Source organism: Pristiophorus japonicus, chromosome 5 (genome assembly GCF_044704955.1).
Source record: "Pristiophorus japonicus isolate sPriJap1 chromosome 5, sPriJap1.hap1, whole genome shotgun sequence".
In the NCBI taxonomy this organism is placed as follows: domain Eukaryota; kingdom Metazoa; phylum Chordata; class Chondrichthyes; family Pristiophoridae; genus Pristiophorus; species Pristiophorus japonicus.
In genome coordinates this window covers 229510799-229538689 of record NC_091981.1, presented here as the reverse complement: position 1 = coordinate 229538689, position 27891 = coordinate 229510799, and the positions used below count along the sequence as shown (strand labels likewise).

The window sequence follows — 27891 nt, the reverse complement described above, 5'->3', positions numbered from 1 at the left end:
CTTGGCCAGAATGTCCAGAGAGGTCCCAGGTCTTCTTCAAAAAAGTGCCACAGAATCTTTTACATTTATTCTGCCAAGTTATGGCAGCAAGAATTTTGTATTTTAAATAACAACATTTCAAATAAGAATAAGTTAGTTAGCCAGTGTGAAATTAACGTTAGTGGCCTCGATTGTAGTCTCGCTACTGCCTTGTTTTTGGTGTGAACGGGATGATAGACAGACTAAAATATTACTTCGCACCCAAGGCCCATCCGCTGCGATTCCCAACAGGCCTCGCTCCTGCCCAAAACAGACATCAACCACAGTAAGTTATGGAAATTACAGTCCATTGACAGAGGTAAGACCCCAATGCCATTTTGGTGCCTTATTGCACGGGACCTTCCCGGGGGTAAAGCCACCCACTGCACACTGTGGGAAACTGTTAGAATCAACGTCACTTAAATGGAAGGCAGTCTGGCAAGAACAAGAAATAATTTATTTTGCAGATTTTTGGCTTTTAATCCTCTCTCTTCTCCTTGTTAACAATCCTCTGTCCCTTCATTACTCTTTCTGCCACTGCCCAATTAGCCCAGCTCTCTGCTTTGACCCATTGTAGCAGGCCCATGCTCTGTGGTTGCTCTGCCAGATTTCCCACCTCCCAAAATGGCAAAAATATAATATAATGGCTCAAAAAACACAGGCAGTTCGCCAACTGAATTTGGCTAAGCTCTCGCTGGTGTCAGAGGGCAGGTGTTACGATCACTTTACCCACCACCTGCCCGAAGTATGGTGAAGACCAAAAACAGAGCCAGTGTCTTCTTACCCAGGGAAGTGTACATGGCAACACAGTTTTCATCATTGTTTGCAAAATTAGGTTCGTGTTGCTCCCAGGCAACATAATCCACTGGAGTATTGTCTATCCACCTGAGAAAATATTACCATAACATTAGTCTCACGAGAACAGAAAATATAAGTAGGTTACATAATTCTATTTTGTAGTGCTGTAATTAAAGTCTTATAAAAGAAGCTCCAATTTCTTTAATCTTCCTATTATGAGTTAATACCTTGCTTTGAAATAAGGTCAAATAGAAATTCAATGTATTTACTCCCACTGCTGAAAAAGTCAGCTCACTCGATCTTTGTAACCATGGTTATGGCCTAAACTAGAACAAGAATCCAACTGGTGGTATCTTGTGATTGACAATAGTAATGTCAGGCTTTACTTCTTATCCAGTGTAATGTCTTTATGAGGTGCACTGTGATAACCTTGAGTTCATTTTATTTTTCAAAGTCAGAAGCAGCAAATCATTTGGGAGTAATCATACAAGACCTGGATCCTGCACTGTAGTTCAGTGAATGTGGTGGTAAAAAGTACAGCAGTAAGTTGAAGCAATTTTACAGTACAGTAAAGGTGAGGATTAACTAAAGTAATTAAATACAACCAGGGAGTTTTTAGTAAATGCACAGTGAGATAGGAGAGTTGAAATTTTAAACTTTAAAACATTGGTTTTGTTTGACCAATTAGCTGTATTTTTGTAATAACTGAAACACTCTGGTGACGCAAGTTTCATCTTCCTCTACATGTACTCCAAGCAATGATAGATGTCAAAAATACGTTATTCTAACCTTGCACAGATATCTGGTAAGATAAAATATGAAATATTATCTGCAGTTTTAGGCGCACTGCCTTCACTGATACATTGGAAAGAAACAATTCTGATTCTGAGACTTGGTGATCTAAGTTATGAAGAGGAAATCACAGAACAAAACTTGTTTTCATTTGAGAAAATAAGTTTGAAAAGAGGACCAGAAGGAAGTCATTCAGTCCAACATTTCTGTGCGAGGTCTTTAGCAGAGTAACCCAAAACAAATCCTACTGTCCTGCTCCTTCTCCATTTCATAGGGGCTGAAATTGCCCCTTCCCTTAAGGCCTGTTACCATCGGAATTTGGCAGCCATGCTGCGGCGTGGAATGGCCGCCGATTTCTCATGTAATGGTCGCCATTTTGGAAATTCCACTCCTGCGGTATCCGGGCGGTGACCCGCTCCTTCCACTCCCGCTCCGCTGCTGCCAATCCATCCTAGGTGCGTCTTCAGAGCGCGCACCGCCGATGTTCCCCCCCGATGGAGAAATTCCACCAAATAAATCTTGCTCCCGCCGCGCGGTGCCATAAGTTGCTTTTTCTGCCGACGTAGTGAGATTGTAGTCCTTCTAAAATGACGGTGCTGCTCCCACTAAAGGGGAGCACCTACTGCCGCTGCTACCGTGTTTTTTTTTTGTCGGTCGACTGCCATGTCGGGCTGAAAATTATGCGACAATTATGCACCCTCTTGAGTTCCAGGCCGCTGGCCTGGCCGAAATCCTCCCTGGTGGCCCAGTGGACCGAACTTAAAGAATCAAGCAGGCTCTCCCCTTTAAGTGAAAGTGAGAGCCATGGTGACACTGATGACTGACCGCAGCAGCCGCCACTACACCCGCCCCCAACTTCCGCCCCTTCAGACTGTGAACATCCGCTTACCACTGCACATCTGCCCCCATTATGACCGACTTGCGGTTCGCCGATTTAAAAAAAAAACAGAGTGGAATTTCGATCAAGAGGCCATCGTATCCTCCGTGCCAGTAAAATCAACAGGCTAAGTGACTGGGCAAAAATTTGGCAGATGGAGTATAATGTTGGAAATTGTGAGGTCATGCACGTTGGCTTGAAAAATCAAAGAGCAAGTTATTATTTAAATGGAGAAAGATTGCAAAGTGCTGCAGTACAGCGGGACCTGGGGGTACTTGTGCATGAAACACAAAAGGTTAGTATGCAGGTACAGCAAGTGATCAGGAAGGCCAATGGTATCTTGGCCTTTATTGCAAAGGGGATGGAGTATAAAAGCAGGGAAGTCTTACTACAGCTCTGCAAGGTATTGGTGAGGACACACCTGGAATACTGTGTGCAGTTTTGGTTTCCATATTTAAGAAAGGATATACTTGCTTTGGAGGCAGTTCAGAGAAGGTTCACAAGGTTGATTCCAGAGATGAGGGAGTTGACTTATGAGGAATGGTTGAGTAGGTTGGGCCTCGACTCATTGGAGTTCAGAAGAATGAGAGGTGATCTTATCGAAAGGTATAAAATTATGAGGGGGCTTGACAGGGTGGATGCAGAGAGGATGTTTCTACTGATAGGGGAGACTGGAACTAGAGGGCATAATCTTAGAATAAAGGGCTACCCATTTAAAATTGAGATGAGGAGAAATTTCTTCTCTCAGAGTTGTAAATCTGTGGAATTCGCTGCCTCAGAGAGCTGTGGAGGCTGAGACATTGAATAAATTTAAGACAGAAATAGACAGTTTCTTAAATGATAAGGGAATAAGGGGTTATGGAGAGCGGGCAGGGAAGTGGAGCTGAGTCCATGATCAGATCAGCCATGATCGTATTAAATGGCGGAGCAGGCTCGAGGGGCCGTATGGCCTACTCCTGCTCCTATTTCTTATGTTCTTATGTTCTAAACAGGATAGATGAGCCCCATTTCCAGTGGTGGGCAATTTCAGCCCCATAGAATCTTACGACACCTAACGGGGCCATTCAGCCCATCAGGCCTGTGCTGGCTCTTTGAAAGAGCTTTCCAATTTAGTCCCACACACCAGTTTTTTTCCCATCACCCTGCAACTCTTTGCATTTTGAAAGTTCCTATGGGATCTGATTCCACCACCCTTTCAGGTAGTGTGTTCCAGATTTTAACGACCCTCTATCTGAAAACATTTCTTCTTATTTCCTCTCTAGTTATTTTTGCCAATTATTTTAAATCTATCACCACTGGTTACCAACTCACTTGCCACTACCTACTTGCTCTATCAAAACCCCTTATGACATTGAATAATAAGGTCTACTCTTAAACTTCTATGATCGAAGGAGAACAATCCCAGCTGCTCCAATCTCTCCACTTTACTGAAGTCCCTCATCCATGGTCTCATGCTGGTAAACTTCCTCTGTACCTTCTCCAAGGCCTTGACATCCTTCCTGAAGTGTGATGCCCAGAATTGTACACAATACTTCAGCTAAGGCCTAACCAGAAATTTGTAAAAGTTTATCATTACTTCCTTGTTTTTGTATTCAATGCTCCTATTTACAAAGCCAAGTATCCCATATATTGTCTTAACCGTATCATCAACTTGCCCTGCCATCTTCCAAGATTTGTTAATATGTACTCCCAGGTCCCTCTGCTCCAGCACCCTTCTCAAAATAGTACCATTTAGATTGTACTGCTCTCCATGTTGTTTCTTCCAAAGTGCCTCATTTTACACTTATCTACATTAAAATGTATCTGCCCATTTCATCTGTCTGTCTACCCTCTTGAAGTCTACTATTATCCTGCTCATCTATTTACTACGTTGCCAAGTTTTGTATCATCTTCGGACTTCATATTTGTACTCCCTATACCCAAGTCTAGGTCATATATATATATAAAACAAGAAAAATAATGGTCTAATAGCAACTCCGGTCAGAAAAACATCCGTTTACTACTATTCTCTGCCTCCTGTGACTTAACCAATTACGTACCCAAGTTACCACCATCCCATTAACACTAAGTGCTCTATTTTCCAATTGGTTGTTAAGAGATACTTTATCAAAAGCCTTTTGAAAGTCCATATATACAACATCTACTGCACTACCTTCATCAACCCTCTCTGTTACTTCATCAAAGAACTCAATCAAGTTGGTCAGACATGATTTGCCTTTAACAATTCCATGCTGGCTGTCCCTTATTAACCCAAGCTTTGCTAAGTGAAAATTAATTTTGTCCTTGACAATAGTCTCTAGTAGTATTCTCACCACCGACGTCAGACTCATTGGCCTGTAGTTACCTGTTTTTTTTTTATTGGGCTTTACTGAGATTTATGCATTGAAACTTCATTAAAACAAGATAATTCAGCACAAGCCAGAATTGAATCTGGCCGTATTCCGGTCTATGTGGCTCATGACACAGCAGGTGGTGCGTTTGCTCACTGACCTTGTAGCTTAGTCACTGGATAGCAGTCAGGAGTGCAAACAATGACTGATTGTAAATCCCTTCCCTAGTCCCGGAGCACTGAGGCCAACTGTAGTACTCCAACTGTCACCTCAGTTGAACTTCCCATCTTTGAGATGTCACTGAGGCCCAGGTTAGTGGCTGAAGTGATTGATTGTGGAGGTGGATTTCGATGGTATTATTTCCCCCACCCAAATTCCTTATTTCCATGGTGGTTCTACTGGATGACATGGAAAAATGTCTATCACTGCCACCACAAGAGAAATTCTGATCCCAATATCAATGAAAAGCTAATTCAGCTCAAACCAGGGATTAAACATGGGACCTACCAGGCTGTTTTGCTTAGTTCCATACCAGCTGAATTAGCTTTTCATTGATATTGGGATCAGAATTTTAGCCAGTATGTCTACCCACTAAATGCTCTAAATCAATTGAATGAAATGTAAAGGCAGAAAATATTATCTGAATATTTACTTACTTAATACTTTTGTCAAGACCCACAAGCAAGCCAATAAAATATTGATTCCTATTTGTCGAAATCTGAAATGATATTTTAGGTTATTTCCAAGGTATGTAACGGCATTAAAATATAAAGCTAACCAATAATTCAAAGAGAAGTATTTCTAAAAGAAAATCTACATTACCATTCTCCACAAAAACATTCTTTCGGAAGCACTGGTAATTATAGCAAGATCTCCAAACCCCTTCTTGCAGAATGTTCTTGCTTCATCCCATGGCATTGGATCATGGTTAATGTAATACTGAGAACCACTATGTACTATCCAGCCATCTTCTGTGACTACAGGCACTGTTCATCATTCAAAAAAGATATTAATTCAGATAAGTATGCACATTTACATACCCGAAGAATGACAGACGCATTCAGACAGAAGATGATAAAACATGCTGAATGTCTTAAAATGATCAATCTGATTGTCATATGTCTCCTGATATCTCCAGTGTGTTACCTGTGGCAGTCCTTCACTCCTTTATCATTTTTCAGATTAAAATCTAAATTGACACAATCAAAACTATTTGCCATAACCTTCGAATGCTTTATGATAAGCATCTTTCACTCAACCTCTGTGTATCTGCATTCCTTTGAATCCTCACAATGGCCCAGATTTTGCTCTCAGCGATGAAGGAACAGCTTTTGCTGTTCATCTCACATACAGTTGCCCAGAGACTTTTCGCAGGCCTGTCAGGGGAGATCTACTAATCCTGCGTCGAGTCCAGTGCGGTGCTCTTTGCAGGGGATCTGTGGTGTCTGTGAGCAGGTAAAGTAACAGGGAGGCTCTTCAAACAATCAGATTCAAGAATTCTCACTGAGACACACACACTGCATACCAGGAAGCAACAAAACCAGCACATATAAATTACATTGTATAGGAAGCAAAATAAAGATTTGGAAATACAGATGGGATTAAGGGAGAGATGTAAAACAGAAAAACAGAAATACTAAAAAATATATATTTTATTTCTTATTTTTCTAACAATTGGCAACATAAATTTTCTTCTGAGGGAATGAGACTCCACACTTGTAAAATTAATTTTTCATGGCCAGAGAGATTGTTCAGCAGTAATTATCAGTTATTACCCCGTTAAAAGACTCACTTACTCCTGAATGCACTAGCCCTAACATTTGCAGCCATTTTTAGTGCTGAACTATGGGGAAGCACCCCGAGTTCACACCGTTACAGTGATTTCAGCACTAAATCTATCGCAATGGCTGCAATAATGTACCCTGTGCAGGAGCAGGGTATCTCCGACAACAACTTCTGGATTACTTGCCATAGAGGGTGTGCAACGAAGGTTCACCAGACTGATTCCTGGGATGGGGGGATTGTCCAATGAGGAGTGATTGAGTAGACTTGGCCTATATTCTCTAGAGTTTAGAAGAATGAAAGGTGATCTCATTGAAACATACTAAATTCGTACAGGGCTTGACAGGGGTAGATGCAGAGAGGATGTTTCCTCTGGCTGGAACCAGGGATCAGAGACTCAGAAAAGAGGTTGGCCATTTAGGACTGAGATGAGGAGAAACTTCTTCACTCAGAAGGTAGTGAATCTTTGGAAATCTTTACCCCAGAGTGCTGCGGCAGCTCAATCTTTGAGTATATTCAAGATGGAGATCGATAGATTTTTGAATATTAAGGGAATCAAGGGCTATGGGGATAGTGCAGGAAAGTGGAGTTGAGGTAGAAGATCAGCCATGATCTAGTTGAATGACAGAGCAGGCTCGAGGGGCTGACTGGCCTACTCCTGCTCCTAATTCTTATGTCCCACATTCAACTGCGCATGTGTGGATGCCAGGGATTGCTGTCATATTTACTCTGTAATAATGGTGACGCTGTTATTATTACAACAAAATCCATGCCATTATTCCAGAGCTGCTTCCACTCCACAGAAAGTGTAGAGAAATGCCGTTTATGCATATAAACAGGGTTCTCGACAAATCTCCAGTGAAGCGGGAAAGGCTCTGAGGAAATTCCAGGCCCAAGATTTTCTTCTACTTGGGTGGTATTTTGCCTCCTTTGCTTGCCTGCAGACTTCAGGTGATGGTTAATCTATCTTTTCAAATAATGTAGAACTCCTTTTTAATTAAACAGCTTTATATTGAAAACATTTTAAATATTGTTTCTTTTTGCTCTCTCTTTTTATAGTTGTGTAATCCAATCCATGAGATTGCTGAATGGAGTGTGATCAGGCTGAATGAAGCTAATCAACTGGTGGAACTGGTGCTGGCTATATTGTCTACCAGTGGAAAAAGATGGAGGAGGTACCACATGCTGCTATCTTTCGGATTTGTGATTCACAATGACATTACTAAAAACATAAGATAAGAAATAGGAGCAGGAGTAGGCCATTTAGTCCATCGAGCCTGCTCCGTCATTCAATAAGATCATGGCTGATCATCTTTCTCAACTCCACTTGCCTGCACTATCTCCATATCCCTTGATTCCCATAATATTCAAAAATCCATCAGTCTCTGTCTTGAATATATTCAATGACTGAGCTTCCACAGCCCTCTGGGGTAGAGAATTCCAAAGATTCACAACCCTTTGCATGAAGAAATTTTTCCTCACCTCAGTCCTAAATGGCTGACCCCTTATTCTAAGACTATGACCCCTGGTTCAAGACTCCCCTGCCAGGGGAAACATCCTCCCTGCATCTACCCTGTTCAGCCCTGTAAGAATTTTGTATGTTTCAATGAGATCACCTCTCATTCTTCTAAACTCGAGAGAATATAGAATAAAATAAAAACAGAAAATGCTGAAAATCTCAGCGGGTCAGGCAGCATCTGTGGTGAGAAACAGAGTTAATGTTTCAGGTCGATGACCCTGCTCTACTCAATCTCTCCTCATAGGACAATCCCCCATCCCAGGAATCAGTCTGGTGAACCTTCATTGCACTCCCTCTATGGCAAGTATGTCCTTCCTTCGGTAAGAATACCAAAACTGTACACAATACTCCAAGTGTGGTCTTACCAGGGCTCTATATAATTGCAGCAAGACGTCTTTACTCTTATACTCAAATCCTCTTGTAATTGCTTGCTGTATCTGCATGTTAACTTTCAGTGATCCATGTACAAGGATACCCAGGTCCCTCTGAAGACCAATATTTTCCAATCTCTCACCATTTAAAAAATACTCTGCTTTTCTATTTTTCCTATCAAAGTGCATAACTGTATCATCAGCAAACTTGGATATATTACATTTGGTCCTCTCATCCAAATCATTGATATATAGTGTGAATAGCTGAAGCCCAAGCACGATCCTTGCGGCACCCCACTCATTACAGCCTGCCAACTCGAAAGTGACCTCTTTATTGCTACTCTCTGTTTTCTGCCCGTTAAGCAATCATCAATCCATGTTAGTACATTATCCCCAATCCCATGAGCACTAATTTTGTTTAATAACCTCTTATGTGGCACATTACCCAAAACTCTACTCTGCTCCAGAACCATGACATTTCTCTTGCTGCTTTGAAATTTACTCATTCCTGAATCCTCCCACCCTACTTTCATTAGTTTAAAGCCTTGTGTACTGCTCTAATTATTTGTTTCGCCAGGACGCTGATCCCAGCCCTGTTTAAGTGGAGCCCATCCCAACGGACAGCCCCCTCTTTCCAGTGTCCCATGAACTGAAACCCCTTCCTCCCCTGCCACTCTTTGAGCCACGCATTCAAACCTCTAATCTGTTTGTCGCTATGTCAATTTCCACGTGATTTAGGTAACAATCCAGAGATTATTACCTTTCAAGTTCTGCTTTTTAATTTGGATCCGAGCTCCGCAAACTCCCTCAGCAGAACCAAAGTTAGATTGTACCAAAATAGAAGCAGATGGCATTAAAGGAATGGTGGTAACTTAGATATATATTTGGCTGACTGATAGGAGGCAAAGAGTAGTGGTGAACGGATGTATTACTGACTGGAGAGAAGTATGCCGTGCCGTCCCCCAGGGGTCAATATTAGGACTATTGCTTTTCTTGTTATATATAAATGATTGGAATTGGGTACAGGGAGTACAATTTTGAAGTTTGTGTATTTTACAAAACTTGGCAAAATCAGGAGGTCAAAACCCGACTGGTGAAATGGGCAGACACATGGCAGATGCAATTTAATGTGGATATGTGTGAAATGATGCACCTTTGGAGAAACAACATAGAGAGGTAGTATAATCGAAATGGTACTTTTTTAAGGGGGTTGCAAGAGCAGAGGGACCTGGAGATGCATATTCACAAATCCTTGAAGGGGGCAGCGCAAGTTGATAAGGCCGTTTAAAAAGTGTATGGGATATTTGGTTTTGTAAATAGGGGCATTGAATACAAAAACAAAGAAGTCATGCTAAACCTTTGCAAATTGCTGGTTACGTCTCAGCTGAAGTATTGTGCACAATTCTGGGCATCACACTTCAGGAAGGATGTCAAGGCCTTGGACAGAGAACAGAGGAGGTTTACCAGACTAATACCAGGGATGAGAGACTTCAGTTATGTGGAGAGATTGGAGAAGCTTAGAGCTTCGTTAGAGCAAAAAAGTTGAAGGGGAAACCTAATAGAAGTATTCAAATTTATGAGGGGTTTTGATAGAGCAAGTAGGTAGTGGCAAGTGGGTTGGTAACCAGAGGTGATAGATTTAAAATAATTGGCAAAAGATCTAGAGAGAGAATGATGAGAAATGTTTTTACACAGAGGGTTGCTATGATCTGGAATGCACTACCTGAAAGGGTGGTGGAAACAAGAACTACCAAAAGGCAATTGGGCATGTTTCTGAAGGGAACTAATTTGCAGGGTGATGGGAAAAAGCTATGGTGTGGAACTAAATTGGACAGCTCTTTCAAAGAGCCAGCACAGGCCTGACAGGCGGAATGGCCTCCTTCTGTGCTGTAAATTTCCGTGATTCTATGCATTCAATGTTGTACACCAGAATAGCACAAAGCACTTCGTGATTTGCTAATAGGTATACCCAAGTGTACCGATACTGCACCTCTGAAGTTGATGTCATACTTGTGCCTGGCAGGGCTGGAATCCAACAAGGCCGAAAGAACGTGACAATTGTTACCATTTACAGCCAAACTTGGGGTAATTCAAAGTAATTTTTGTGCAAAAAATTTGAATAATACAATATAAGTAGCAAAGCAAAGTAGGAATTTAGCACAAAAAATTGAATTATCATTTAATTTGAATTTAGTAACTTCAAATTAAGTGTAACAGGTACAAAAAAATGTAAGGAAAGGCAATTGCAACAACTATTGTGAAATCTGGCCCCTTTCAAAAGCCAGGAATAACCTGCATGGAATTGTGAATGACCAGTTTGTAAAATAACACTGACTCAATCTTCCCAGAGGTACAATGTGGCTTCAAAGGAAATCACAGCAATATAAACAGATTTTCATTGCTCTGCACATCAATGAAAAATACATGGATCAGCATCCAGACATCAACAACAGAACCATAATTACAACAATTTGCACCAATACAACACTTTCAATATAGAAAACATTCCAAGGCACTTTATGAGAGGGAAAGAAAACAAGGAATTGTGAAAAGAACAGAAATAGAGTCATGAATTGTAAGATTAGATGGGGTGACTGAAAGCTTGGTCAAAAAGATTAAAAGTCAGAAGAACATAAGAACATAAGAATTAGGAACAGGAGTAGGCCATCTAGCCCCTCGAGCCTGCTCCGCCATTCAATAAGATCATGGCTGATCTGGTCGTGGACTCAGCTCCACTTACCCGCCCTCTCCCCGTAACCCTTAATTCCCTTATTGCTTAAAAATCTATCTATCTTTGACTTGAAAACATTCAATGAGCCAGCCTCAACTGCTTCCTTGGGCAGAGAATTCCACAGATTCACAACCCTCTGGGAGAAGAAATTCTTTCTCAACTCGGTTTTAAATTGGCTCCTCTGTATTTTGAGGCTGTGCCCCCTAGTTCTAGTCTCCCCCACCAATGGAAACAACCTCTCTGCCTCTATCTTGTCTATCCCTTTCATGATTTTAAATGTTTCTATAAGATCACCCCTCATCCTTCTGAACTCCAAGGAGTAAAGACCCAGTCTACTCAATCTATCATCATAAGGTAACACCCTCATTTCTCGAATCAGCCTAGTGAATCGTCTCTGTACCCCTTCCAAAGCTAGTATATCCTTCCTTAAGTAAGGTGACCAAAACTGCACGCAGTACTCCAGGTGCGGCCTTACCAATACCTTATACAGTTGCAGCAACACCTCCCTGCTTTTGTACTCCATCCCTTTCGCTATGAAGGCCAACATTCCATTTGCCTTCCTGATTACCTGCTGCACCTGCAAACTAACCTTTTGGGATTCATGCACAAGGACCCCCAGGTCCCTCTGCACCACAGCATGTTGTAATTTCTCCCCATTCAAATAATATTCCCTTTTACTGTTTTTTTTCCCAAGGTGGATGACCTCACACTTTCCGATATTGTATTCCATCTGCCAAACCTTAGCCCATTCGCTTAACCTATCCAAATCTCCTTGCAGCCTCTCTGAGTCCTCTACACAACCCGCTTTCCCACTAATCTTAGTGTCATCTGCAAATTTTGTTGCACTACACTCTGTCCCCTCCTCTAGGTCATCTATGTATATTGTAAACAGTTGTGGTCCCAGCACTGATCCCTGTGGCACACCACTAACCACTGATTTCCAACCGGAAAAGGACCCATTTATCCCGACTCTCTGCTTTCTGTTCGCCAGCCAATTCTCTATCCATGCTAATATATTTCCTCTGACTCCGCGTACCTTTATCTTCTGCAGTAACCTTTTGTGTGGCACCTTATCGAATGCCTTTTGGAAATCTAAATACACCACATCCATCGGTACACCTCTATCCACCATGCTCGTTATATCCTCAAAGAATTCCAGTAAGTTAGTTAAACATGATTTCCCTTTCATGAATCCATGCTGTGTCTGCTTGATTGCACTATTCCTATCCAGATGTCCCGCTATTTCTTCCTTAATGATAGTTTCAAGCATTTTCCCCACTACAGATGTTAAACTAACCGGCCTATAGTTACCTGCCTTTTGCCTGCCCCTTTTTTAAACTGAGGCGTTACATTAGCTGCTCTCCAATCCGCTGGTACCTCCCCAGAGTCCAGAGAATTTTGGTAGATTATATCAAATGCATCTGCTATAACTTCTGCCATCTCTTTTAATACCCTGGGATGCATTTCATCAGGACCAGGGGACTTGTCTACCTTCAGTCCCATTAGTCTGTCCAGCACTACCTCCCTAGTGATAGTGATCAACTCAAGGTTCTCTCTTCCCACATTCCTATGACCAGCAATTTTTGGCATGGTTTTTGTGTCTTCCACTGTGAAGACGGAAGCAAAATAATTGTTTAAGGTCTCAGCCATTTCCACATTTCCCATTATTAAATCCCCTTTTCATCTTCTAAGGGACCAACATTTACTTTAGTCACTCTTTTCCTTTTTATATATCTGTAAAAGCTTTTACTATCTGTTTTTATGTTTTGCGCAAGTTTACCTTCGTAATCTATCTTCCCTTTCTTTATTGCTTTTTTAGTCATTCTTTGCTGTTGCTTAAAATTTTCCCAATCCTCTAGTTTCCCACTAACCTTGGCCACCTTACACGCATTGGTCTTTGATTTGATACTTTCCTTTATTTCCTTGGTTATCCATGGCTGGTTATCTCTTCTCTTGCCGCCCTTCTTTTTCACTGGAATATATTTTTGTTGCGCATTATGAAAGAGCTCCTTAAAAGTCCTCCACTGTTCCTCAATTGTGCCACCGTTTAGTCATTGTTTCCAGTCTACTTTAGCCAACTCTGCCCTCATCCCACTGTAGTCCCCTTTGTTTAAGCATAGTACGCTCGTTTCTGACACAACTTCCTCATCCTCAGTCTGTATTACAAATTCAACCATATTGTGATCACTCATTCCGAGAGGATCTTTTACGAGGAGATCGTTTATTTTTCCTGTCTCGTTACACAGGACCAGATCCAAAATGGCTTGCTCCCTTGTAGGCTCTGTTACATACTGTTCTAAGAAATAATCGCGTATGCATTCTATGAATTCCTCCTCCAGGCTACCCCCTGCGATTTGATTTGACCAATCGATATGTAGGTTAAAATCCTCCATAACTACTGCCGTTCCTTTTTCACATGCCTCCATTATTCCCTTGATTATTGCCCGCCCCACCATGAAGTTATTATTTGGGGGCCTATAAACTACGCCGACCAGTGACTTTTTCCCCTTACTATCTCTAATCTCCACCCACAATGATTCAACATTTTGTTCATTGGAGCCAATATCATCCCTCACAACTGCCCTGATATCATCCCTTATTAACAGAGCTACCCCACCTCCCTTCCCTTCCTGCCTATCTTTCCGAATCGTCAGATACCCCTGTATGTTTAATTCTCAGTCCTGGCCACCTTGCAACCATGTCTCTGTAATGGCCACCAAATCATACCCATTTGTAATGATTTGTGCCGTCAACTCATTTACTTTATTTCTAATGCTGCGTGCATTTAGGTAGAGTGTTTCCATCCTCGTTTTTAAACCATGATTTTTAGTTTTTACCCATCCTGCAGCCCTTTTATATTCAGTGGCCCTTTTTTGTTTCTTGCCTTTGGTTTCTCTGCCCTCCACTTTTACTCATCTCTTTTCTGTCTTTTGTTTTTGTCTCCTTTTTGTTTCCCTCTGTCTCCCTGTATTGGTTCCCATCCCCCTGCCATATTAGTTTAACTCCTCACCAACAGCACTAGCAAACACTCCCCCTAGGACATTGGTTCCGTTCCTGCCCAAGTGCAGACCGTCCGGTTTGTACTGGTCCCACCTCCCCCAGAACCTGTTCCAATGCCCCACGAATTTGAATCCCTCCCTGCTGCACCACTGCTCAAGCCACGTATTCATCTGTGCTATCCTGCGATTCCTACTCTGACTAGCACATGGCACTGGTAGCAATCCCGAGATTACTACTTTTGAGGTCCTACTTTTTAATTTAACTCCTAGCTCCTTAAATTCGTCTCGTAGGACCTTATCCCTTTTTTTTACCTATGTCGTTGGTACCAATGTGCACCACGACAACTGGCTGTTCTCCCTCCCTTTTCAGAATGTCCTGCACTCGCTCGGAGACATCCTTGACCCTTGCACCAGGGAGGCAACATACCATCCTGGAGTCTCGATTGCGGCCGCAAAAACGCCTATCTATTCCCCTTATGATTGAATCCCCTATCACTATCGCTCTCCCACTCTTTTTTATGCCCTCCTGTACAACAGAGCCAGCCACGGTGCCATGAACTTGGCTGCTGTTGCTCTCCCCTAATGAGTCATCTCCCTCAACAGCACTCAAAACAGTGTATCTGTTTTGCAGGGGGATGACCAGATGGGACCCCTGCACTACCTTCATCCAATCCAATATGGCGGCAATGAACCTCAGGTCCCAATTGGGCGCAGGAGATCCCAGCCTGATTTTGGTACTTTTTTTCCCCACTCGTTTTATACCTACAAACTGGGCAAAACAAAATTGCATTTCTTACCCATCTCAGCTAGAGGTGACAAAAACATAGATAACAATTTCGGGAGTAGAGGTAGGACTGGAGATGGGCGAGCTTACAGAGATAGAAATAAGCAGTTTTGGTAATGGATAGGATGTGGGCTTTGAAGCTCGGTAGTATTGATCAGGACGCGAAGGTTTTGCATGGTCATGTTCAGACAGAGTGTGGCCAGGGACAAGGATGGAGTTAACAGTAAGGCAGCAGAGTTTGTGGCAGCAGCTAACAACAAAGGCCCGGAATTTGGGGTCAGCAGCGAAGCGAATGCATTCACTACTGGCCCCAAAATACGCTCCGCGATCTCTGTGTCTAGAACTTCGGGTTTTCCAACCTTGAATTCAATTCAATGGAAATTAATGGGAATCCTCTTGTGCGAAGTGCTGTGATGTCAACAGGCTGTCTATGCAGCCAATCAAATGGCAGAATTCTCACAGACAGCGATCAAGGAAGTGAGTAAGCCCTTAAAATTCTAACTTCTTAAAATAGTTAGAGAGAGCAAATGAAATATTGGACTTCTCACATGGGGATGCACAATAAAGATGCACAAACTTAAAAACAGTGTTTAACATTTTTTGTGAACTTTCTTAAAACTTTCATTTTTAATAAAATGGACAAACTTGACACTGCACAAAATTAAAATTCATATTCCTGGCCCTTAATTCAGTCAACCCGCTATTAAAACCCCATTACGCCTAATCCTTTTGGAGGAGAGGCGTTGGACAATGCAGACAGTTTTGCAGCTGTCACTGACAGACTGCACCTTCGGGATTTCTGCATGCACTTACACATACGCCACATCCCAAAGCTGCAGTTAGTGTCAAAGGTTTGATAGCCTACTCTGAGAGTACATTTGGAAAGCTCTTCAATCCAAATAGGCTACAAATCTCAACGTGGATCACAGAAGAGGTTCTATATGAGCATCATTTTCAGTTAGCTATGCTTTAGACATGCTTACCACAAGGATATTCAGCTCATTACTAACCATTTGTTTCGGTTGCTAACAGCTAGTTTTATTATGAGCCTGAACGCAACAGTTCAGTGTCTCCTAAATTAGCTGCCTTTCTATCCTTTGGAAAATGAGTCAAGGGGTGCATCCGAATATAAATGGCAAGATTTAAAAGAGGAGAATTTGCGGGAGTCAGGGGGGAGGGGGAATTGGCAATAAGATTACAGCATGGAAAGAAATTGTAAAACGTGTTGACTCACCCTGTGAAACTGAGTTTGTGGGTTCAGGCTTTACAGGTTGACCTATGGAACCAAAAGCACAATATTATCAGATAGGAACTGAAGTGATTAATTAATGGGACTGTTAGTTTGCGAGGAAAGTAATAAAAAAAATATTTTCTGGGATTTGGAGCGTTAACAGTTTTTTTGTCAGACTTAGTGGTTACTAACAGTAGGCTTTAGGATTAATAGATTATAGGTATGTTCAAGATCAAATTTTAGGCAATCTATAAAATCTCTAGATTCTCTAAACACTGCTCCAGGTTTTAGCTAATCAGATTTGGTTGAGAATCCAGCCCATTGTTAAAATGCCTAGCTGTAAATTTGTACTAAAAAACTGTACACGCTTACACACCAACTCCCACCCTTTCATGGACTCTCGCTCACCCCCAATCCTCCCAATTCAGACTTGGGGGCTGAAATTGCCCACCGCTGGAAACAGGGTGCGCGCACCCCATTTCTCGGGTTTTCACCGTCGCGGTGGCCACTTGAGCGACGGTGAAAAGCTCTTTGGCTTTTTTTTTTGGCGGGGCACATAATGGGGTAGGTATACAGTGGTGAGCACACTAGAGGGTCCCCCACTGTCAGTCATCACAGCACTGCATCACCACGGCTCTACCCTTCACTTAAAGGGGAGAACCTACGCGATTTTTAAAGTTTGGTCCACTGGCTACCAGGGAGGATTTAGAAACATAGAAACATAGAAACATAGAAAATAGGTGCAGGAGTCGGCCATTCAGCCCTTCTAGTCTGCACCGCCATTAAATGAGTTCATGGCTGAACATGCAACTTCAGTACCCCCTTCCTGCTTTCTCGCCATATCCCTTGATCCCCCTAGTAGTAAGGACTTCATCTAACTCCCTTTTGAATATATTTAGTGAATTGGCCTCAACTACTTTCTGTGGTAGAGAATTCCACAGGTTCACCACTCTCTGGGTGAAGAAGTTTCTCCTCATCTCGGTCCTAAATGGCTTACCCCTTATCCTTAGACTGTGACCCCTGGTTCTGGACTTCCCCAACATTGGGAACATTCTTCCTGCATCTAACCTGTCTAAACCCGTCAGAATTTTAAACGTTTCTATGAGGTCCCCTCTCATTCTTCTGAACTCCAGTGAATACAAGCCCAGTTGATCCAGTCTTTCTTGATAGGTCAGTCCCACCATCCCGGGAATCAGTCTGGTGAATCTGGTGAATTTCAGCCGGGCCAGCGGCCTGGCACCCAAGAGGGCTGCCTGAGGGCGGCCCAGCTGAACCCGGGGGCATAATTGTCGGTCCAACAAAAATAAAACATGGCGGCAGTGTGTCCTCCCCTTTAATGGGAGCCACACCGCCATTTTAGAAGGCCACATTTTAGAAGGTGTACCACCTGAAAAAAGCAGCTTTTAGCACGGCCCGGTGCCAGGAAGGTTTTCTCAGCAGAATTTCACCATCGGGGGGAACATCGGCGATGTGCACTCTGATGACGCAATTAGGGTGGATCGGCAGAAACGGAGCGGTGTGGGGGGGCCGGGGCGGGTGGCGGGTGAGCAGGTCACCGCCGAGATACCGCAGGAGTGAAATTTTGATAATGGCGGCCATCACATGAAAATTTGGCGGCCATTGCACTCTGCAGCCGATTTGAGGTGGTAAAAGACCTTAAAGAAAGTGCCAATTGCGGCCTCTTAAACTCTTCACCCTCGCCTAAATAATTCAAGCTGGCACTCTGCTGCAGTGTGTCGGGCTGATTGGGCCGGATCGTGGCTGCCGTCGGGGACTAGGTAACGTTTTGCTTTGCAGTGATGGCCCTTTCCTTTAAGGGAGGGAAGGAGCATTCCACACGGCAGCGCTGCATACCCCGCCTGCTGGCTGTTGCGCTCCAGGAACGATGTGGAGTGCTTAGTGCTTCACTTCCTTCCTGGAGCGCAAACACCACATATTTTTAAAGTTGAAAAACACTAGTGCCTCTCGCTAATTTTTTCAACTTTTAAAAATTAGTGCCCCGAACAGGGGCGCTCCTGAATTTCTCCCCCAGGAACTTTCAAAAGGCAATGCGACATATTTTTGAAGGGTGTCAGTTGAACCAAGGACACTTCAACACCTCCACCTCAGTTCCAGCTAGTACTCTTTCCCTGCCCCTTGTTCAGTTTGACACTCTACTTCTTCCTTTGTTGAAGCGAATGCTTTTGTTCGCTTCCAATCCCTTCAGATCAAGCTATTCCTTCCTCTCCCAGTACCACCTGGCATTTCTCCTCTCCTCCCCCAGTTCAATTAAATCAGTTAAAGCTTCCTCCCCATCCCACAGTGCCACTTCTAATTTTTAACACCTTCACTGCATCCATTTCCCCCTTTGCTCTTCCTTCATTGCCATACATTTCTACTTTCCTTTCCTCCACATGGCTATCCATTGCTCTCCTTTCCCTCTCCCTCCTTCACAGACATCCATTTCCTTTTTCCGACCTTCCTTCACTGCCACTCCAACCCAAGACCTACTGCTACTTGAAATGATTTTGGCTGTTGGATCCTATGAGCTGGAATTCTTGTTCCTGCAAAGATTCCCTTGTATATGCAATGGCTAGATTCACTTTAAGTTGCAGCAGGACTAGGTTAGGAGTGGCATGGAAGGTAGAGTCCTACTTTATGCTGATTTTCATCAGCAAATGCTGACCATCAGGGTGGCTATTTAATGGTTAACATGTATACAGTAGCTGGAAAAATCTCTCAAATGGCTGCTTACTGGCACTTGGCAGCAGTAAGCAGTTGCTGTAACCATAGCAAATCATCAGCAATAACTAGTACTAAGCTTTCTGTACAAACAGTGACATTTACACAGCTAATACAGTATAAAACACAAAGACCAACTCCACGTCAGTCACCATGGCAACCAAAGTGCTATTTCATGTGACCTTGCACAGGAAAGAAACAAATGTCCAATCCCCTAACAAAACTCCATTGGGCCGGATTTTCGGCAGGTTGAGATCGGGTTTTCGCTGCGATTTGACTTTCCGTGGCGAAAACTCTGTTGCAAAGCCCGGGCGGGATCCTCGAGTACCTGTTTGCAGCGATGCTTCCAAGTACTGCCGGGGAGAGGTGCGCTGACGTGCAATGACGCAGATTGCATTTGCATCAGACTTTAGGCACTCTCCTGACCTGTACGCCATGCCCAGAATACCAACAGGTCAAACCTGTCGGTGCAGCCCTGTCAGCAACAGTAAGTATAAAAACCTGCAAAAAAGGGAAGTTAAAGTTTTTAATTTTTAATTTTGTTTCAGCGATTCGATAGATAAGGGTCTTGTAAATGTTTTGAAATGTTTTTGGAGTGTTTTTTTTAATTTTTTGTTGTTTTACCCCTCCCAAGACCTCTCTCGCAGCGCTCCCGGTCCCAGCCTAAATTTGCTGAAACTTGCGGTTTGTGCTGCGAATGTTTGTGCAATGCCTCCCTTACCGATACACCCCTGGCACAGACGTAAAGGCCGAAAGTTCGGGCTAAAAATGGTAGCGCTGCGAAACCGATAAGTTTCACGTATTGCTACTATTTTCATTGAAAAATCCCGAAAGACGAAAATCCAGTCCATGGCATGACTGAAAGTGAAAATTATTTTGAATTCTTTAAGAAAATAACATGAAACCAGAAAGCATAAGTGTTGGACGACAATACGATGGCATCGCCAACAGTAAGGTCCAGGTTATAGCAGACATCAGCTTCTTTGTAGCTCATGTTGACAGCACTTGACATACAAATCAATATGAGTGATAAATGGTGAGAATCCATTCTTTTAGCCTTGCCTTTTTTAATTTTGCAAATCCAGTCATGTAACGTTTCACAAAATAGGTCATTCCATTGCATGCTATTGCCTGTTCCTGTTTCAACACAGTTCTCAATCCCACGATACTGGTTGGGCTCACCAGGATTCCAGTTCTCATACACTACCTAGAACAAAGACATAAACAGCTACATTTTTATCAGTGTCATTATTTGAAATATATGGAAACAAAGTAAAAATAGCAATAAATACAATGAATTAGGACAAGAGCCTGCACCACGACAATAAAATGGCAAGTAAAGGCAGTTTGAGTTTACATAAAGGTAACTTAGTTCAAACAAACCTAAATCTGAAGTTTTTTTTAAAAAAGATCCCAATTCCTTGCATGGGATGGATGGATTGGGATAAATGTTAAATGGGGAAATAGATATATTATTTGAACATGCTTAATATCAGGAAAAATTTGAAAGTGCAGATGAGAGATTTAGGGTGTGGTCACACAGCACTGTTTCCTTGTGAAATGGTTTTACTTCACACCAACACTGTAGTTATAGTGTAAATGTAGAATCAGAGCCTGATCTGACATCACAGTGAAGTGGAGTAAGACTCTCTGAAGTCAGTTCAGCCTTGACAACCCATTTACACTGCATTGGACTGAATTTCCATGACCCAGGGGCTGTAAATAGAGTGGAACCTCGGAGGGTAGGGACAGAGGTTGGGGGCCAGTCCTTGGCCCTGTTTCCACCCACTGAAATCTTTGGCTAATTGGGGTGATTGGGAAAGAGGGGTTCCTTTTCATGGGACACTGGCACCAGTTCTGGGACAGGAAGGAGCTGTACCGATGGGACGGACTCCACCTGAACTGGGATGGGATGCGTGTCCTAGCAGAAGGGTAAATAGTGAGCTGGCAAAGGCTTTAAACTAGTAAGGTGGGGATGGAGGTGGGGGGGTGGGGGTGGGTGCAGGGATCTACAAGAAAAGTAACCAGCCTAAATATAAACAAAACAGAGAAAGAGAGCATAGGAAAGAATAAAGCAGGGGAGGACATTGATGGCAAGGGAATAAATAGAGTTACAGAACAGGAGTCAAATAAATGATTAAACATAAAGTGAGAGGAAATCATATTAAAAATGAGTACAGCAATACATACAGTGTCCATAATAAAACAGGGGAGCTGGAGCCAATTACACGTTGCAAGGAACCAGATGTAGTAGGGATTACTGAGACATGGCTACAGAAAAATCAGGACTGGAAATTAAACATTGCAGAGTATAACATATTTTAAAAAGATAGAGATAGAAAAGGGGAGGTAGAGTAGCTGTACTTATAAGGGTTAACATAATGACAGTTGAAAGAATTGACACAGCTATCTGCAAGACAAAAATAGAATCCATATGGACAGAGATAAAAGATAATAAAGAATCAATCACATTAATAGGTGTAGTCTACAGACCACTTAAAAGTGGAAGGGAGGTGGAGGAAGAAATATATAGGGAAATGAGTAAAAAACATAGAATAATAATCATGGAGGATTTCAACTACCCTGATATTAATTGGACAGAAGAGATAGATAAAGCAGATAAGGGAATGGAGTTCCTACAATGTGCACAGGACTTACTTCTAAACCAATATGTAAAAAGCCCAACAAGAGAGGATTTGCTACTAGATCTAGTAATGGAGAATGAACCAGAGCAGGTATTGTAATGGGGATGGAGTATAAAAGCAGGGAAGTCTTGCTACAGCTATACAGGGTATTGGTGAGGCCACACCTGGAATACTGTGTGCAGTTTTGGTTTCCATATTTACGAAAGGATATAGTTGCTTTGGAGGCAGTTCAGAGAAGATTCACTAGGTTGATTCCGGAGATGAGGGGGTTGACTTATGAGGAAAGGTTGAGTAGGTTGGGCCTCTACTCATTGGAATTCAGAAGAATGAGAGGTGATCTTATCGAAACGTAAAAGATTATGAGGGGGCTTGATAAGGTGGATGCACAGAGGATGTTTCCACTAATAAGGGAGACTAGAACTAGAGGGCATGATCTTAGAATAAGGGGCCGCCCATTTAAACCTGAGATGAGGAGAAATTTCTTCTCTCAGAGGGTTGTAAATTTGTGGAATTTGCTGCCTCAGAGAGCTGTGGAAGCTGGGACATTGAATAAATTTAAGACAGAAATAGACAGTTTCTTAAATGACAAGGGGATAAGGGCTTATGGGGAGCGGGTAGGGAAGTGGAGCTGAGTCCATGATCAGATCAGCCATGATTTTATTGAATGGCGGAGCAGGCTCGAGGGGCCTAATGGCCTACTCCTGTTCCTATTTCTTATGTTCTTATGTTCTTAAGAGAAGTAAAAGTAGGGGGACATCTAGGCAATAGTGACCAAAATATAACATGCTTTAAGTTGATCATTGAGAATGACGAAAATCAGGGTAACAGATTGGAGAAAAGCTGATTCTGAAGGGCTGCGAATAGAACTTGGGAAAATAAAATGGGCAACAATATTGGCAAAAAACGAAGCAGAACAGCAATGGGAAACATTTAAAATGGTGCTCAAAAGAGTGCAGGAACAATATGTTCCACTAAAAGGAAAGTACAAACCAACACTAATGAGACTCCATGGATGAATAAAGTCATTAGGGAACAATTGAGGGTCAGGAAAGAGGCATACATTAAGTACATAGACAGCAGGGCAGTGCATGATAAGGGAGAATATGAAAAGATTAGGAGAGAAGTCAAAAAAAACAATTAGGAAGGCAAAGAGGAAATTAAATTATCAAGAAACATAAAATAAAATAGTAAAATATTTTACAGACGCATCAATAAAAAAATGGAAGCTTGGGATGGGAATAGGGCCATTCAGGGATAGAGAGGATAATACCACAGGTAACAATAGAGAGGTGGCAGAAATATTTAAATAATTATTTTATTTCACTATTTACTAGGGAGATAGAACAGGTGGACATGACATTGGATGATGAGATTGGTAATAAGATAAATATTTAAAATAAAGAGGGGAAAAGTTAAATAAGCTAATCAAACTCAAAGAGGATAAAATCCCTGGTCTGGATGGATTGCATCCACACTTTTTTTTAAATCTGGAAGAGATAGCAGAGGCATTATTACACATATTTAATAATTCATTAGAAAAAGGTGTAGTGCCAGAGGACTGGTGGATAGTTAACATAATAACTATATTTAAGAAAGGGGATAGAACATGTCCAGAGAATTATAGACCAATTCAGCTTAACAACAATAGTAGGAAAAATAATGGAATCCCTTCTAAAGGAGAAAATAGAAGAACATCTAGAAATGAAAAATATAATAATGAATAGACAGCATGGATTTCAAAAGAGAATGTCTTGCTTGAAGAGGTAACAGAGAGTAGACAATGGTAATGCAGTAGATGTAATTTACCTAGATTTTCAAAAGGCCTTCGATAAGGTGAACAAGATTCGAAATTGCTGAGTCGGGGACAAGTAGCAGAATGGATAGCTAGCTGGCTTCAAGACAGAAAGCAGAGACTGGGGGTAAATGGTAGCTATTCACAGTGGCAGAAGGTAGGTAGTGGTGTTCTACAAGGATCAGTGCTGGGACCACTGTTATTCACAATTTATATTAATGATTAGATTTTGGAATCAAAAACACAATTTCTAAACTTGCAGATGGCACCAAATTGTGGGTGATAGTCAATACTGAGGAGGACTGCAAAAAATTACAGGAGGACATTAATAAACTTGCAGAATGGTCATATGATTGACAAATGAAGTTCAGCACAGATAATTGTGAAGTATTAATTGTGAAGTTTTGTACATTACAACAGTGACTGCACTCCAAAAAGTACTTCATTGGCTGTAAAGCACTTTCAGACGTCCGGTAGTCATGTAATGTGCTATATAAATTCAAGTCTTTCTTTCTTATGACATTTTGGTAGGAAGAATAGGGAGGTCACATAGTACTTTGAGGGTGTGTGAGTCTAGGTGAGATGGAGGAACAAAAGGGATCTCGGAGTACAAATACACAAATCACTACGAGTTGCGACATTGGTTAGTTAGCAAGGCAATAAAAAAGCAAACCAAGCAATCGGGTTTATTTCTAGAGGAATAGAATTAAAAAGTAGGGAAGTTATGCTAAACCTGTATCGACTTGGTTAGATTACACTTGGAGTACTGCGTACAGTTCTGGTCGTCATATTATAAAAAGGATATAGAGGCACTGGAGACGATACAGAGAAGATTTACAAGGATGATACCAGACATATACCAGAGGGTATATATATCTGGAAAGGATGAACAGGCTGGGCCTCTTTTCTCATGAAAAAAAGCTGAGGTGGGTCCTAATAGAGGTCATTAAAATTATGAATGGTTTTAATAGAGTGGATACAGAGAGAGTGGAGCCGAAATTCAGGGTCCGAATAAGGCCCCTTACCATCGTTTTGCGGTGGCCATGCGGCAGAATCGAGTGGCCGCCATGTTGCAGTCGATGGGCCGTCCCGACCCAAATTTAGCTCGGGGATTTTTCGGCCTGTCTCCACTTTTGCCCCACTGCTGCCGACCGCCTCAAGCATGTCATCAAAACGCGCACCGCCGCTCTCCCACACCTCCAGAACACTCCGACCCAAATTCACATCAAAAAATCGCCGATCCGCCGCACGGTGCCCCCAACAGCTTCCGTTGTTGGTGCACCGTCTCCTGTCCGTGTACGGCCCAGCAGCGCAGTGGCCCTTCAAGGCGAGGGTGCACTGGACTGTGCCCGTCATGTTTTTATTTTTGCTGGCCGACTTCCCGATCGGCCGGTAAATTATTACTCTGGGTTCAGCCGGGCCGTCAACAGGCAGCCTGGCACCCCTTCTTGGGTGTCAGGCTGCTGGCCTGGCCGAAACCCTCCCTGGTGGCCTAGTAGCTGAAACTAAAGATTCCCCGATTCTCTCCCACACACGCTGTGACGTCACCACCGCTCCGCCACTGAGTGACAGCAGCAGAGGCTCGATCCCGCCCCAACTTCCACCCCTCAGCATGAATTACTGCCACACTTCCGCCCCCACAATGACCGACTTCCAGTCCAATGTTAAAAAAAGTTGAAAGTACCAAAAATCGATCCAAAGACCGACACATCGCACCCAGCGGAAAAACAGGTAAAAAATCGTTGGTGCGGCAGCTTTCTGGCGTGCCTGAATTTCGGCCCCAATAGGGAAATGAGGAGAAACTTCTTTACCCAAAGAGTGGTGAGAATGTGCAACTTGCTACCACAGGGAGTGGTTGAAGCGAATCGTATAGATGCATTTAAAGGGAGGCGAGACAAGCGTATGAGGGAGAAGAGAATAGAGGGTTATGCGGATAGAGTTAGATGAGTAAAGATGGGTGGAGGCTCGAGTGGAGCATAAACACCGCCATGGACTGGTTGGGCCGGATGTTCCCAATGTTGGGGAAGTCCAAAACCAGGGGTCACAGTCTAAGGATAAGGGGTAAGCCATTTAGGACTGAGATGAGGAGAAACTTCTTCACCCAGAGAGTGATGAACCTGTGGAATTCTCTACCACAGAAAGTAGTTGAGGCCAATTCACTAAATATATTCAAAAGGGAGTTAGATGAAGTCCTTACGACTCGGGGGATCAAGGGGTATGGCGTGAAAGCAGGAAGGGGGTACTGAAGTTGCATGTTCAGCCATGAACTCATTGAATGGTGGTGCAGGCTAGAAGGGCTGAATGGCCTGCTCCTGCACCTAGTTTCTATGTTTCTATGTTTCTGTGTGGTATATCCTATGTAATCCTATATAATACATCTGCCCACCACCAATGGGCAGGCATGTGCCACAAAGGAATTACATCATGACATTTGTGCCATTTGCAACTGAGCAACACTGAGAATAGGGCATGCTTGTGTGTCCCTAGCACCTACAGTTGCTAAGAGCCTCACATGGGGATATCACATGTAAATAACAGTTTCTCTACAACAATTGATCAGCGATCATAAAGTAATCGAATGCTGCAGAGAAACTGGATTACTTAGAAGCTGGCTTTTAGAAAAAGATTTTAAAAAGCTTCAGGCAGCTTCACTCACATTACAGCTATTCACTGCAGTGAGTTTTCGACCCCAACCTGAGGTGGGATGCCAAGTTGTGCCACAATGGCATGGGCACACATCCAATATATGCTAATGCCCCTGATGCCTGAAAGTTGAATGGGGTCAGAGACGCAACCAGTGGGTGGTCAAGGGTCCCTTCCCACTGTACTTATGGCAGTGGAGAATGACCTGAGGAAACTTGGGCACCACATGTTTAGTGTTGGTGCATTTACACAAGTGCTTTGCCCCGGTAGTGAGCTTGTTGTGTAAATGCACCGTTCGAAGAAGATCAGATATTCCATAATACTTTTGTTCCTTTTAAGTAAAACTTTTAAGTTTGAAAATCACAATGTGAACAAATGAAAAAAAAAGTTAATTCTACAAATGTTTGTCGCTAATTAAATTCTTAAAGGCCTTCGTTAAATATCTAAAACTGCAAATGTAGCACACTGCAAGACATCAAAATAATGAGTAAAATGGAATGCATTACAATTAAACTATGGACATACTTTAAAATGTGGGGTTATTTATTTCAAAAACAAAATAGGAAGTTATTTTAAATTACACACCGCTGCTCACTTGAGGACAAAATACTTACTGGACTGCCATCACTCCAGATAAATCCACCATTCGGGCTAGGCTTATTTAGTCCAATCCACACAGATGAATCAACCAAAGCTGACCTATATATAATAAAAAGAAAAAATGAAGAATATATTGTGGTCAATTTGAACTTGAGGCACTGAATTGGTGCTGGATGGGCAGGGAAAACGTGCCACACAAAGCGTGAGACCATTTTGATGGTTGGGCCTCATCAACCTACGAGAGGCGGGTTTGCCCATGAGTTTTCAGATGTTGACAAGCCAATGAAGGGGGTGAGATTTCAGGTGGACCTAAAAGATAAGCTGCACTTCTGAAAGCAAGATGCATCCTCTCTTAAAGCGAGGATGTTGGGTTACCACTGCAACACTCGAATGTGAAATTGAGCATCAGCAAGGTCTTAACCACGGGCACCACAATTCTCAATTCTGGAGATTTTAGTGCAGGGAACGAGGGTGCGCCAGTATTTCCGCTAAGAGTTGAACTCACAGGCAGACCCTGGGCAGATTTGGAGGAAGATCTCGTAGCCATCAGTGGAGTCAGCCTCACCCCTAAGGCCGGCAGTCGGGAGAGCAGCTCAACAGAGTGAGAGCAAGGCCCATAAAAGGGCAGCAGTCGGGAGAGCAGCTCAACAGAGGGGGAGCGAGGCCCATAAAAGGGCAGCAGTTGGGAGAGCAGCTCAACAGAGGGAGAGCAAGGCCCATAAAAGGGAAGCAGTCGGGAGAGCAGCTCAACAGAGGGGGAGCGAGGCCCATAAAAGGGCAGCAGTTGGGAGAGCAGCACAACAGAGGGAGAGCAGGTTCAGGTTCAAAAGGCAAAAAAGTAGAAAGAAATTGAGTGTGATGTCACAGCCAAGCAGGTAAGTGATTGGCTGGTCGATTGGTGAGTAGTTTTTCTTTTTTCTTTATATTTTTCTTTTCTTATCAGTAAGAAACCTTTGGCATTGTTACCAATTAGGTTAATTTAAGGGTTAAGTCATGGCAGGAGAGCCCAGACCCATGTCATGCTCCTCCTGTGCTATGTGGGAAACATAGAAACATAAAAACATAGAAAATAGGTGCAGGAGTAGGCCATTCGGCCCTTCGAACCTGCACCACCAGTCGATAAGATCATGGCTGATCATTCCCTCAGTACCCCTTTCCTGCTTTCTCTCCATATCCCTTGATCCCCTTAGCCGTAAAGGCCATATCTAACTCCCTCTTGAATATATCCAATGAACTGGCATCAACAACTCTCTGCGGC

At 42.8% G+C, this 27891-nt stretch overlaps 1 protein-coding gene across 2 annotated transcripts in view; it reads right to left on the bottom strand.

Moving 5' to 3' along the window:
• LOC139264623 (macrophage mannose receptor 1-like) overlaps positions 1-27891 on the bottom strand; it is a 332729-nt gene that overhangs the window by 116098 nt on the left and 188740 nt on the right. For both annotated transcript variants that reach the window (XM_070881368.1, XM_070881367.1), the window contains exons 14-19: positions 26648-26732; positions 20016-20160; positions 16236-16277; positions 5638-5801; positions 5472-5533; positions 803-903 (exon numbers count right to left, since the gene is read on the bottom strand). In XM_070881368.1, the coding sequence (XP_070737469.1) occupies positions 803-903; positions 5472-5533; positions 5638-5801; positions 16236-16277; positions 20016-20160; positions 26648-26732 (599 nt within the window). The remainder of the gene's footprint in view (positions 1-802; positions 904-5471; positions 5534-5637; positions 5802-16235; positions 16278-20015; positions 20161-26647; positions 26733-27891) is intronic.